Source organism: Hemiscyllium ocellatum, chromosome 10 (assembly GCF_020745735.1).
Source record: "Hemiscyllium ocellatum isolate sHemOce1 chromosome 10, sHemOce1.pat.X.cur, whole genome shotgun sequence".
Taxonomy (NCBI): domain Eukaryota; kingdom Metazoa; phylum Chordata; class Chondrichthyes; order Orectolobiformes; family Hemiscylliidae; genus Hemiscyllium; species Hemiscyllium ocellatum.
The window spans coordinates 65,173,899-65,186,839 of NC_083410.1; the positions used below are offsets into that span (position 1 = coordinate 65,173,899).

Consider the following 12,941-nt stretch of genomic DNA (forward strand, 5'->3'; position numbering starts at 1 on the left):
GCATTTACTGAGACAGTAGAAAACACAATGGCAGAAACAGGGCTGTCAACCTTGCAAACTCCTCCTCACTAACATTTGGGCTGACAGTTCTACACCCCCCCCCCCCCCCCCCCCCCCACACACACACACACACACACCAGTGATGTCTTGTCTCACTGGTAGGACAGATCCAGCAGAGGTGGCGGCACGGTGGTATACAGTCAGGCAAGTATTGCCTCTGGGAGTCCTCAACACTGATTCTGGACCCATTAAGTCTCATGACTTCAAAAGAAAAGGAAACAAAGGCAAGGAAACCTCTCCTGAATAACACATTCCGCCCTCCCTCAGCTAATGAATCAGTATTCCATGTTGAACAAAACTTACAGAAAGCATAGAGGCTGGCAAGGGCACAAAATGCACTCTGGGTGGGGATTTTAATGCCCACCAAGAGAGGCTCAACAGCAGCACAACCGATTGAGCTGGTCGAGTCCTAAAGGACATAGCCGCTAGATTGGGTCGGTGGCAGGTGGTGAAGGAACCAAGAGGGCAAAACATACTTGACCTCACCCTTACTAATCTGCCAGCTGCAAATGCATCTGTCCATGACAGTATTGATAAGGGTGACTACTGAACACAGTCCTTGTGAAACAAAGTCCTGCTTTCACATTGAAAATAACCTCCATTGTGTTGTGTGGCACTATCACTGCACAAAATGGAACAGACTTCAAACAGATCTAGCAACTCAAGACTGGGCATCCATGAGGCACTGTGGGCCACTAACAGCAGCAAAATTGCACTCTAGCACAACCTGTAACCATATCCCCCACTCAACCGTTACCATCAAGCCAGGAGATCAACCCTGATCCAGGAGGGAATGCCAAGAGATGCACCAGGCATACCCGAAGATGAGATGTCAACCTGGTGAAGCCACCAAACAGGACTAGTTGCATGCCAAACATCATGAGCAGCAAGTGATAGACACATCTAAGCAATCCTATAACCAATGGATCAAATCTAAGCTCCGCAGTCTGCCACATCCAGTTGTGAATGGTAATGGACGATTGAACAACCCACTGAATCTGGCGGCTCCACGAATATCTCCATCCTCAATGATTTGCTGGGCCTCTGCATCAATGTAGAAAATGAGGCTGAAGCTTTTGCAGCAATCTTCAGCCAAGTGTTGAATGGATGTTCCAACTCGGCCTCCTCCAGGTGTCCCCAGCATTACAGATATCAGTTGAATCCACATATCAAGAAACAGTTGGAAGCACTGGATACTTAAAAGACAATGGGCCCTGATAATAGTCCAGCAATAGTACCGAGGACTTGTGCTCCAGAACTTGCCGCTCCCCTAGCCAAACTGTTCCAGTATAGTTACAACAGGCATCTACCCAACAATGTGGAAAATTGCCCAAATATGTCCTGCACATAAAAAGCAAGACAAATCCAACCTAGCCAATTACTGCCCAATTAGACCACTCTCGCTCATCAGTAAAGTGATGGAAGGTGGCATCAGTGCTATCAAGCAGTACCTGCTCAGCAATAACATATTCGGAGACGTCCAATTTGCGCTTTGCCATGGCCACTCAGATCCTCGCCTCACTACAGCTTAGGTTCAAACATGGATAAAAGCTGAATTCCAGAGGAGAGTGTGACAGCCCTTGACATTAAGGCTGCAATCAACCAAGTGTGGCATCAAGGAGCCTCAGCAAAACTGCGATCAACGGATATCGGGGGCACTCTCCGGTGGTTAGAGTCATACCTGACACATAGGAAGATGGTAGTGGTTATTGAAGGTCAATCATTCCCAGTTCCAGGACATTCTCATGGTAGTGTCCTAGGCCCAAACATCTTCAGCTGCTTCATCAATGACCTTCCCTCCATCATAAAGTTAGAATGGGAATGTTCGTCGATGATTGCATCATGTTCAGCAGCATTCGCAATTCCTCAGAACTGAAGCAGTCTGTGTCCAAAAGCAACAAGATGTGGACAATATCTTGGCTTGAGCTGACAAGGGGCAAGTAACATTCAAGACACACAAATGCCAGGCTATGACCATCACCAACAAGAGACAATCTATCTACCGCCCCACGAATCCCACGGTGTTACAATCACTGAATCTCACATTATCAAAATCCTGAGAGTTATCACTGATCAGAAGCTCAACTGGATTCACCCCACAAAAATGGAGTGGCTACAAGAACAGGTCATAGGCTAGAAATGCTGCAGTGAGTAACTCACCTCCTGACTCCTCAAAACCTGTCCATCATTTACAAGGCACAAGTCAGGAATTGAAGGGATACTCTACACTTGCCCTGGACGAGTGCAGCGCCAACAACACAAGAAGCTTGACACCATCAAGGATGAAGCAGCCCACTTGACTGGCACCACATCCACTCCCTGCACTACTGATGCTCAGTAGCAGTGTATACTCTCTCTGATGCACTGCAGAAATTCACCAAAAGTTCTCAGACAGCACCTTCGAAGCTCACAACCACTTCCCTCTACACAGCAGATATACAGGAACATCACCACTTTTAAGTTTGCCTCTAAGACACTCACAATACTGACTTGGAATTATAACACTGTTGTTTCACGATCACTGGGTCAAAATCCTGGAATTCTCTCCCCAATGGCATTTTGGATCAATCTTGGTGGACTGCAGTGATTCAGAAAGGCAGCTCACCACGACATTCTCAAGGGCAACAAAGGATGGGCAATAAATGTTGGCCAGCCAGCGACACCCACAGCCCAAAAAATGAATAAATAAAAAATATATTTTATCCAAAAGGGTGACAGACATCTGAAACCTACTGCCTGAAAAGCAGATGAAGAACTCTTAAGCCTTTAAAAATGATGCCGTAACCTGCAGGATTATGTACTAAAAAACTGGAATGTGGGATTAGGCTGGGTGATTCATTTTTTTCAGCTGGTACAATCACTACAGAATGGGAGTAAACTGACTATAATTTTCAGGGTTTTTACAACAGTTCAGGGCATTGATAAGAAAGCACTGAGAATTGTGTGGTTTTGGTAATCTTGCTCAAGAAAGGATAAATGCTCATTGAAAACAGTTGGATAGTGGTTGACTTCACTGCTTCGTGGGATGAAGAGTTTTGCCGTATGAGAAAAGTTGGAGCCTATGGTTCATTGTACTTTAGAAGAACCAGAGGTAATCTGACTGAAACAAAATTTCATTGGGACATTTTCAGGGTGCAATTTTGGGGGGGTGGGGGAAGACGAGACCAAATTCCTGTTGTCAATATAAATAAAAAACGTTTCAATACCAATTACACAACTCCAACCACCTTGGGTTTACTTGTACTGCTTCCTTTAGACATCTATGTATTTGTTCTATCATTCTGTGCAGTGAGCACCATCAGCAAAGTCTCTGCATCAAACATGCTTTTTTAACACATACTAAGGGGCATTGCTCTCAAATTCAAGTTTCTTTTCTCAAGCAACACATTGCTGACACTTCCGGAACATACACACTACTATTCAAAACTATCCATTCTGTGGACATCACAATTGAAGTATCAACACATGAATCAGTATTCTGCTCAACCAATACAAATACACTGAGCATTCTGATTGGTGCTCCATGCATTAGATCTGGCAAATTTACTGGAAATAGATTGTCACAGTATTTTGCAATCCTCACTTTATTGACATGTACGCAATTGTGTTACCCAACAAAAACAAATTTCCAACTTTCTAAATAAAGTCATTAGAAATATAACACTTACTTTTATTACAGTCACCAGAAATCTCTTCTCATCTTCCTCATGCATAGCGCCGCTAATTGAGCCAATAGCCCAACAGAGGGTGTTCAAATTTTTCCATGACCATTCAGTACCATTTACCTGGTTGTGAAGTTTGTCAGTCATAATACGTTCTGTATCTGCATAATCCAAATGAGTAAGGTATACTGCAAACAAAAAAAAATTCTAGAAGTTTATTCTCCTTGCAGATCCACTATGAAGATGGTTATACAAGTCTATAGCTTATATTTTGCTAAAAGCAACTTACAGGAATGTATGGATAGAAATACACCACTTATGTTCAACGCTGATCTACCATTCAATGAGATCATGGTCAATGTGCAAAATAATTTAACCTGCCCAACCTTTTCTTATATCCCTTAGCATCTTTACAGTCAACAACCCATCAACCTCAATTTCAAAACTGACCGACTTGGCACTAACTTCCACTTGCAGAAGAGTTCTAAACTTCTACCAGACTTTGCCTGGAGGAAATTATTTCTAACTTTACTCAAAAGGTTTGCATCGAATATTTAAGCTATGCCCCCAGATCCCAGACTCCCCACGCAGCAGAAAGTGTTTTGGTCCATTGAAAAATGTTGATACTTCATTTAAACCTTGTATAGTAAGAACTTCAACAAACAAAAAGAGGAAGTACTTCAAATTCTAAAATAGCTGATAAAAATGCACACTAGATGCACAGACAGGGCTAGTGACAGCTACTCATTACAAGCCTCAAGATGCATTCATGCATGCACCCTGGGTGTCACATGCTGGATACAATGATGTTAGCATCAGCACATGCACAAATTGCTCCAATCTTATTTCATATTAGCTTTTATAAGTGATGACCAATCCTATATACTGCCTCTGCTTCCACTTGCATTCTCTTACATCTCCTTGAGCCACTTCAAATTGTGGCAGGAGCAGCGCTAGTTGATCCCACAAGACTGGTATTTGTCCCCATGTGGCACGTTTTCCTCCTGGCTAAATATTTAAAGTTAGTTATTTAACTCTAATACAGCCTTAGTGAACAGTCTCTGTTGAACTTAGCAGTTATCAACCTTTATTCTTTCCACAGTAATTTCCAGAATACTACCTAAAAATGTAAAAAAACATACTGGGGACAGTAACACTGGCCAGTTTCCAACTTAATTTAATTTTTTATTCCCACTCATTACAGTTATTCTGAAAATTTCCATTGCTTCCAACTACTGTCATCTTCCTTTGTGCATGTGTGCTCTTTCTTCCACCTAGGCATAATTTGAACTAGTCGCAGCAATACTAAAACATAAGTTCAGCCACAGCGAGAGTGTCAGTCTGTTGGAGAGTGATACGGAGAAGTTAATAATCAGAAGAGGCAAAGAGACCAAAACTGTACATAACACTTCAGTGACATATAACCAGGGCTCCATATAATTGTAGTAAGATATCTTATAAGCACAATTTCTCTTGAAAGCCAGTATATCATTTGGATGAAATGCTTATTATGCTTGCATGTTAATGTTCATTAACTAATGAACAAGGACCTCAACTCTCTTTGGAGGATCAAGCCCTCTTAGTCTCGCACCATTTAAAAAACATTACTTCCATTTTTGCCAAAGTCAATGACTTCACATTTCTCCATACGGTATTGTGTGTCAATTTGAGGCCCATTCACCTAGTCTCTCCAAAGCCCCTTGAAGTGTCCTTGCATCTTTTAACTCTCACTTCCATCTATTTTTGCTGTCATCCACAAATGTGAACTGTTAGTTTTTAAATTATTCCCAAATATTTGACAGACATTATAAATAATTGGGGATTAAGCACCAATTCTTGTAGTACCTCACTAACACGTTAACCAGAAAGTGATCCATTCGCTCTTATTAGGCTTTTTGTCCGATGACCAGTTTTCAATATGTAAATATATTCTCCCAATCTCCACCTGTACTAATTTTGCTTACTAATCTTATGTGGGACTTTATAAAAAGCTTTCTGAAAATCTAATGTATCATATCCACTAGTTCTCCCTTGTCAATCCTTCAAGTTACATCCTAAAGAACTCCAAAAGGTTTATGAAACATGATTTCAATTTTATAAATCCATGTTGACTGTCTAATCCTAACACTGTGTCCTGTTTTCACATCCCAATTACAAATTCTAGTATTTACTTTATGATTGATGTGAGGCATTAGTTCAGTTTTCTCTCTCCCTCCTTTCTTAAAGAGAGTGGGAAAGGCATCACAAAAAAATCTTACTACTCAAGGTAAGACCTCATGGATAGTGACTGGTTCACCAACAGGAAGCAGTGAGTCAGGATAAATGAGTCATAAAGCTGTACAGCACGAAAACAGGCCCTTCAGTCCAACTTGTCCAGGCAGACCTGATATCCTAGATTAATCTGGTCCCACTTGCCAGTATTTGGGCATATCCCTTTAAACCTTTCCTATTCATATACCCATCCAGATGGGTTTCAAATGTTCTAATTGTGCTAGTCTCTACCACTTCCTCTTGCAGCTCATTCCATACACGCACCACCCTCTGCATGTTAAAGTTGCCCTTTAGGTCCCTTTTAAATCTTTTCCCTCTCACGCTAAATCTATGCCATCTCGTTTTGGACTCCATCCCCCATCCCCAGTAAAGCCAAGCATACCAAACACCACCTTCACTATAGTGTCTACCAGCAACACTACTTTCAAGGATCTACGAATCTGCATTCCAAGGTCTCTTTGTTCATCAACACACCCCAGGACCTGACCATTAAATGTATAAATCCAGCCCGATTTGCCTTTCCAAAATGCAGCACCTCACATTTATCCACTCTTCGGCTCAATGATTATCTGATCAAGATCCCATGGCATTGAGATAACATTCTTTGCTGTCCACTACATAATCAATTTTGGTGTCATCAGCAAACTTACTAACCATACTTCCAACATTCACAACTAAATCATTTATATATATGACAAATAGCAGCGGACCCACCACCAATCCTTGTGGCACATTGCTAGTTGCAGACCTCAGTCTGAAAAGCAACCTTCCACCACCAGCCTCCCTCTTGTAACTTCGAGCCAGTTCTGTATTCAAATGGATAATTCTCCCTGTATTCCATGTGATTTAACTTTCCTACCCAGTCTACCATGCAGAATCATGTCAAATGTCTTGGTGAGATCTGTATAGATCTTACCCAAAACGGAGTCATTTTCAAACTGAAGAATTGTGACTCGTAGAATTACAGATAGATTTACGAGGAGGCCTCAACTACCTACAATCAAAATACCAAATCTGCAAAGGAACAACCTATTTGCTGATGCTCAACTTTTGAGTTCTGACTAAATTACAAGCATGTACAAAAAAAAAGGCGAACTCCTGAGGTGGTGAGAGTGACTGTCCTTCATCTCAAGGTCTCATGTGACTGCATGTGTCATCAAGGAGTCCTACGAGAACTGAGCTCATGGAGATCAAGGGACAACTCTGCTGGGTGGAAGTCATATGAAGACAATTGTGGTTGCTGGAAGTCAATAGTCTCAGCCCCGGGAATTCCTCCAAGAAGTGTCCTAGAACCATATATTAGCTACTTCATCAAATTATCCTCCCTCCAACCTAAGAGTGGATATTTGCATAACATTCAGCTTATTCACATTTGTGATGTTGAAAATGTCTATATCGATTTTCAGGAAGACCTGGACAACATCCAGGCTTGGTGCGATTACTGTCAAGTAACATACTTGTCGAGTTCATGCAACAACTATTTCCAAAAAAAGAAACTATCATTCCTGGGCGTCCAATGGCATTATCATTGATGAATTCCTCATTATCAATATCCTAAGGGGTTTTTAACATGGTAATGACAAAGACGTGACAGAGGAGTGGCCAGGTGCTTGGAATGGAAGTCTACCAGATAAGACAGTGGAATAGCTATGATGGAGCTTCTGGAGGTAATTCAGGAGGCACAGCAAAAATGCATCCAAGGAAGAAGAAATGCACAAGGCAACAAAGGCTGACAAGGAAAAGTCAGTAAAGGCATACAATATGCTGAATCTTAGTAAAGTTAGAGTCTTAAAAAAAAGACTAGCAGAGGATAATTCACAAAGCAATAAGGGGAGAGAAGACAAAACCTGAGAGTGAGCTAGTTAGTAATACAAAGGAAGATTGCAATAGTTTTTTTTAAGGTATCTAAAAAGTAATAGAGAGGCAAGAATGGTCAATGGACTGATGGAAAATGAAGCCAGAGTAGTAATAGGAAATAAAATGGCAGAGTGTCAGAACAGGTACTTTGTTTCAGTTTTCACAGTGGAAGTCACTAGCAGCTTATCGTACTTCAAGCAAGCCGCGGCAGAGGCGAGTATAGCGGCCATCGCTAAGGAGAAGGTTCTGGGGAAGCTGAAAAGTCTAAAGGTGGATACATCACCCGGACCAGATGGACTACACCCCAGTGTTCTGAAGGAGACAGCTGAGGAGATTGCAAATGCACCTTTCAGGAATCACTGGAGTGAGTGAGGGTATCAGAGGACTGAAAATAGTTAATGTAACACCCCAGTTTATGGGAGGGAGGCAGAAGACAGGAAATCACAGGCCGGTTAGCCTAACCTGTCATTGGTAAGATTTTAAGAGTCGATTACTAAGGATGAGATTGCAGAGTACTTGCATGTGTGAGACAAAATAGGTCTGAGTTTGCATGGCTTCATCAAGGGGAGGTCAAGCCGAACAAATCTGATGGAATTCTGAAGAGGTTAGACAAGTTAGACAACTAACAGCCAGTGAACACGCTCTATTTGGATTTCAAGGCCTTTGACGAGGAGCTGCCATGAGGACACTAAATAAGAGCTCATGGTGTTAGGGACAAGTATTGGCCTTGATGGGGGATTGGCTGACTGGCAGAAGGCAGAGAGTACGAAGAAAGGGGTCCTTATCAGGATGATAGCCAGTGACGAGTGAAGTTGCATAGGGGTCAGTGTTGGGACCATAGCTGTTCATGTTATAAATTAACTATCTGGACAAAGGAACAAAGGCAGTGTTGCCAAGTTTGCAGATGACACAAAAGATATGTGGAAGAATGAGCAGGGCTGAGGAAGAGGAAAGGCTGCAAAAAAAGACTTGCTCATGTTAGGAGAGCAGGCAAAGCAGTTACAAATGAATACTTATGGTAAAGTGCAAAGTTAAGTGACTTAGGTGAATCCTGAACTAGGACCTCCAAGGTTAACATGCAGGTTCAGTTGAGTTAGGAAGGCAAATGTAATGTTCACATTCATTTCAAGAGGGCTCGAGCAGAGATGTACTGTTGAGGCTGTATCAGGCTCTAGTCAGCCTGTATTTGGAATATTGAGAGCAGTTTGGACCCAGTACTGAAGGCAAGAAGTGCTGGTGCTGGAGGGGGTCCAGAGGTGGTTTAGGAGAATGATCTCAGGGATGAAGAGCTTGTCATACGAGCAGTTGAGGAGTCTCGCTCTATACTCAATGGAGTTTAGAAGGATGTGGAAGGGGTATCTGATTGAAGCTTACAGAATACCGACAGGCATGGATTGAGCGAACGATGTTTCCACTTGTAGGAGACTAGGACCAGAGGGCAAAGCCATAGATTGAAGGATGGAGGTGGAATCTCTTCAGCCAGAGGATGGTTAATCTGCGGAACTTACTGAGCGCTATGGAGGCCAACACACTGACTATACCAGGCAGATAGATAGGTTCTTGACTGGAAAGTGGATAATGGGTACAGGGAGAAGGCTGGAGAATGGGGAGCTTGAAACACATCAGCCATGATCTAATGGCTGAGCAATTTCTGCCGAATGGTCTAATCCTGCTCCTATGTCTTATGGTCAGTGACTAGAAACTGAACTGTGCCATCCATATCAATCCTGTGGCTCCAAGAGCAGGTCAAAGGCTGGAAATTCTGTGACATGTAATTCACCTCAGTATCCCATCCTGTCTACCATCTGCATGATTGGAAGTCACACCACCAGGTTACAATCTAACAGGTTTATTTGAAATCACACACTTTCAGAATGCTATTACTTTGTCAGGTCACCTTAAGTTGCAACACTTTGAAAGTTTGTGATTTCAAATAAACCTGGTGTCGTGTGACTTCTGACCTAGTCAACCCCAGTCCAATACTGACACCTCCACATCATGGCAACGATCTACAAGGCACTGGTTAGGAGTATGATGAAATACTCTCCACCTGTCTAATTAAGTGCAGCTCCAACAACAGTCAAGTTTGACACTATTCCCAATAGAACAATCTCCTGCTCCGTCACCTTCAAAATTTTATTCCCTTCGTCAGCAATGTACGAAGACAGTGTGTACTATCTACAAGACACACTGCAATAATTCAGAGGTCTTTTTCTCACAGCACCTCCCAAACACTCAAGCTCTACTACCTAGACAAAGGCGACAGATGCATGGGAACACCATGGTCCACAAGCTTCCTTTCAAGCCCCCCACCCATTGACTTGGAAATAGACCCTTATTCCTTCAGTGTGGCTAGGTAAAAATCCTGAACTCCCTTCCCAACAGAACTGTGGGTGTGTTGCACCCCAAACACTACAGCTCTACAAAGCGACAGCTCACCGCTATCTTTTTCAGGGCAATCAAGGATAAGCAGTTATTGCAAACCTATTCAATGGCACTCATATACCCTGACCAAATACAGAGAAACCTCAAATACCCAAATTTCAGATTATCCAGCAAGATGGCAAGGTCCTGATGCTTTGCAAAACTATGCTATCCAGCATTCGATTAACGAATGAAATATTGCCCGCCCGTGTCCTTCGGATAGTCAAGGCTTCTCTGTAAAAACGATATTGATAACTTGAATGAAGGGAATGAGCGTACAGTAGCCAAGTTTGCTGATGACAAATATCAGTAGGAAAGCAAGTTGTGAAGGGGACATAATCTGCACGGGATAGATAGGCTATGGACAAAAATTTGGCGGATGAACTATGACAAAACACACTGCCCACTTTGACAATGGAAAAGTTGGATATTACTTAAGGGAGACAGCAGAAATCTGTGGTGCAGAGATTTTGAATCTCAAAAATCTAGAATGCAAGCACAGGCAATTAATGGTAAGATCACAAGAAGATTATCAATTATCACAATATAAGACAAGGTGGTGCTACAGTTATACACAAGGTCCAAATGACAGCAACTCATAATACTGCATGATTTTCTTCCCTCTGCTCGAGAGGTATATAATTGCATTCAAAGCATTTCAGTGAAGCTTCATTCACTTAATTTCTAGTGTGAACCACTTGCCTTACAAAGGTTCAGCAGGTTAGGTCTATACACACTGCTATTTAGAAGATGGTTTTATTGAAGCATGTCAGATTCTAAGGGGACTTAGAGTCGATGCTAGAATGATGTTTGTCCACATGGGGCAGTCTGGAACAAGGGCCCACCGTTTAAAAAGATATAGATCTCAAATTAAGAAGAAATGGAGAGGGACTCTTCTTTGAGGGTCTTTGGAATCTTCAGAAAGCAACAGCATTTGGGTAAATACATTTGTCGATTTTTGATTGACAAAGCAGTCCGAGCTTTTGGGCTATGCAAGAAAGTGACAGCAAAACCAATATCAGAACAGCCATGATGTTACTGAATGGACTGCCCCCATGAATTGTCCTACCTGCCTATCTTCTTTTCCACCTATCCACTCCACCCTACCCCCTCCCCCCACTCCCACCTATCACTTTCATCCCATCCCCTACTCACCTATTGTACTCTATGCTACTTTCTCCCCACCCCCTCTAACTTATCTCTCCACCCTTCAGGCTCTCTGCCTGTATTCCTGATGAAGGGCTTTTGCCCAAAACGTTGATTTTACTGCTCCTCGGATGCTGCCTGAACTGCTGGGCAATTCCAGCACCACTAATCCAGAATCTGGTTTCCAGCATATGCAGTCATTGTTTTTACTTATCGAATGGAAGGTTACTCCTACTTGTGTTTAAGTTGATAAACGTCTACAGGCATGGAAACATGGAGTGCTACTGTGACCATCAACTTGCTTATTTTAGCCATGTTTATAAATACCCCAGTTGGTGGAATGGAAAACCTTACCAAGAGTTTCTCTCATATTTTTATACAAGTTGATAGAGTCTGTATCCTTCATGAACTCTCGTACAACCTCGCCTTGGTCATTTTCCACCACAAGTACTTCTTCTGGTTTAGCCATGCGACTGACCATTAGAAGGCGCACCTTTGAGGAATATTTTATAGTTATATATCATCAATCTCACATACAGCAAATCAAGCAACCATGCTAGAATATCATGATTTGGACGTGTCTGTGTTGGACTGGGGTGTACAAAAGTTAAAAATCATGCAACACCAGGTTATAGTCCAACAGATTTATTTGGAAGCATTAGCTTTCGAAGCATTGCTCCTTCATCAGGTGGTTGTGGAGTATCACAATATAAATATGCAAATAGCAAATCCAATAAACTGTCAGTTACTTTCAAAGAACTTCAAAGACTGTTTCTAATGAAAGTGAACTAAAATGTTGCTCCAATAAGCACTTACATACAACGAAGTTGGAAAACATTTTGATCTGAACATTAAAGCAAAGGAATGATAGACATTTTATTCACAAAGGACAAAGAATTTAAATGGTGTGATTCCCTCCACAGCAGTACATCTCAGAAGAACAATGCAATGGTTATGTCCAGTGATTAAATTTTACTGAAGCAATAGGATAGATTTCTATTAACTCACTGAATGCTTACCTTCGATAACACTGGCAAATAAAGTTGTCTTCTCGGAGGAACATCAAAATGTTGACTTCCAGAAAGCACAGGCGATGCAGGTGTTGAAAATGGACTTTCCCTATAGAGTTCAGAAGCCAAGTGGTTCCAATACTCGAGGCAAATTTTGAATATCTCCGTTTCCTCCACTTCTGACACAAGCAGCATATAGTGAAGAGCCTACAGAATATTCAAAAGATTTAAACTGAATTATTCTTTCCTCAGTTGTGCACAATAATTTATGACAGCATTATAAAGAAAGATTTGCTAAAACTCTTACCTCCATAAGTGTTTCTCTCAAATTCAATCGTTTTTCAATAAGTTGCCCATGTTCTTTCAGAAATGTACAAAGAAATAGGCTCAAATTCTGGATGAAATTCTGTTCATCATCTTTTCCATTAGCATAAGCCACTCTAATATTGGTGTTCAAAGGAAGCATCTAATAGTAAGTTAAGAAAAAAAGTATTACTCCCACACTGAATTG

General features: G+C 41.8%; 1 protein-coding gene across 6 annotated transcripts in view; it reads right to left on the reverse strand.

Annotated features, from left to right (window-relative positions):
- Positions 1–12,941, reverse strand: part of LOC132819785 (exportin-1) — a 78,043-nt gene that overhangs the window by 37,617 nt on the left and 27,485 nt on the right. For all 6 annotated transcript variants that reach the window (XR_009645120.1, XM_060831556.1, XM_060831555.1 and 3 more), the window contains 4 exons: positions 12,738–12,896; positions 12,440–12,637; positions 11,775–11,913; positions 3,729–3,910 (listed from right to left, as the gene is read on the reverse strand). Coding sequence is in view for 5 of the 6 variants with exons in the window: in XM_060831556.1 (XP_060687539.1) it covers positions 3,729–3,910; positions 11,775–11,913; positions 12,440–12,637; positions 12,738–12,896 (678 nt within the window). In the remaining variant the exon portion in view is untranslated. The remainder of the gene's footprint in view (positions 1–3,728; positions 3,911–11,774; positions 11,914–12,439; positions 12,638–12,737; positions 12,897–12,941) is intronic.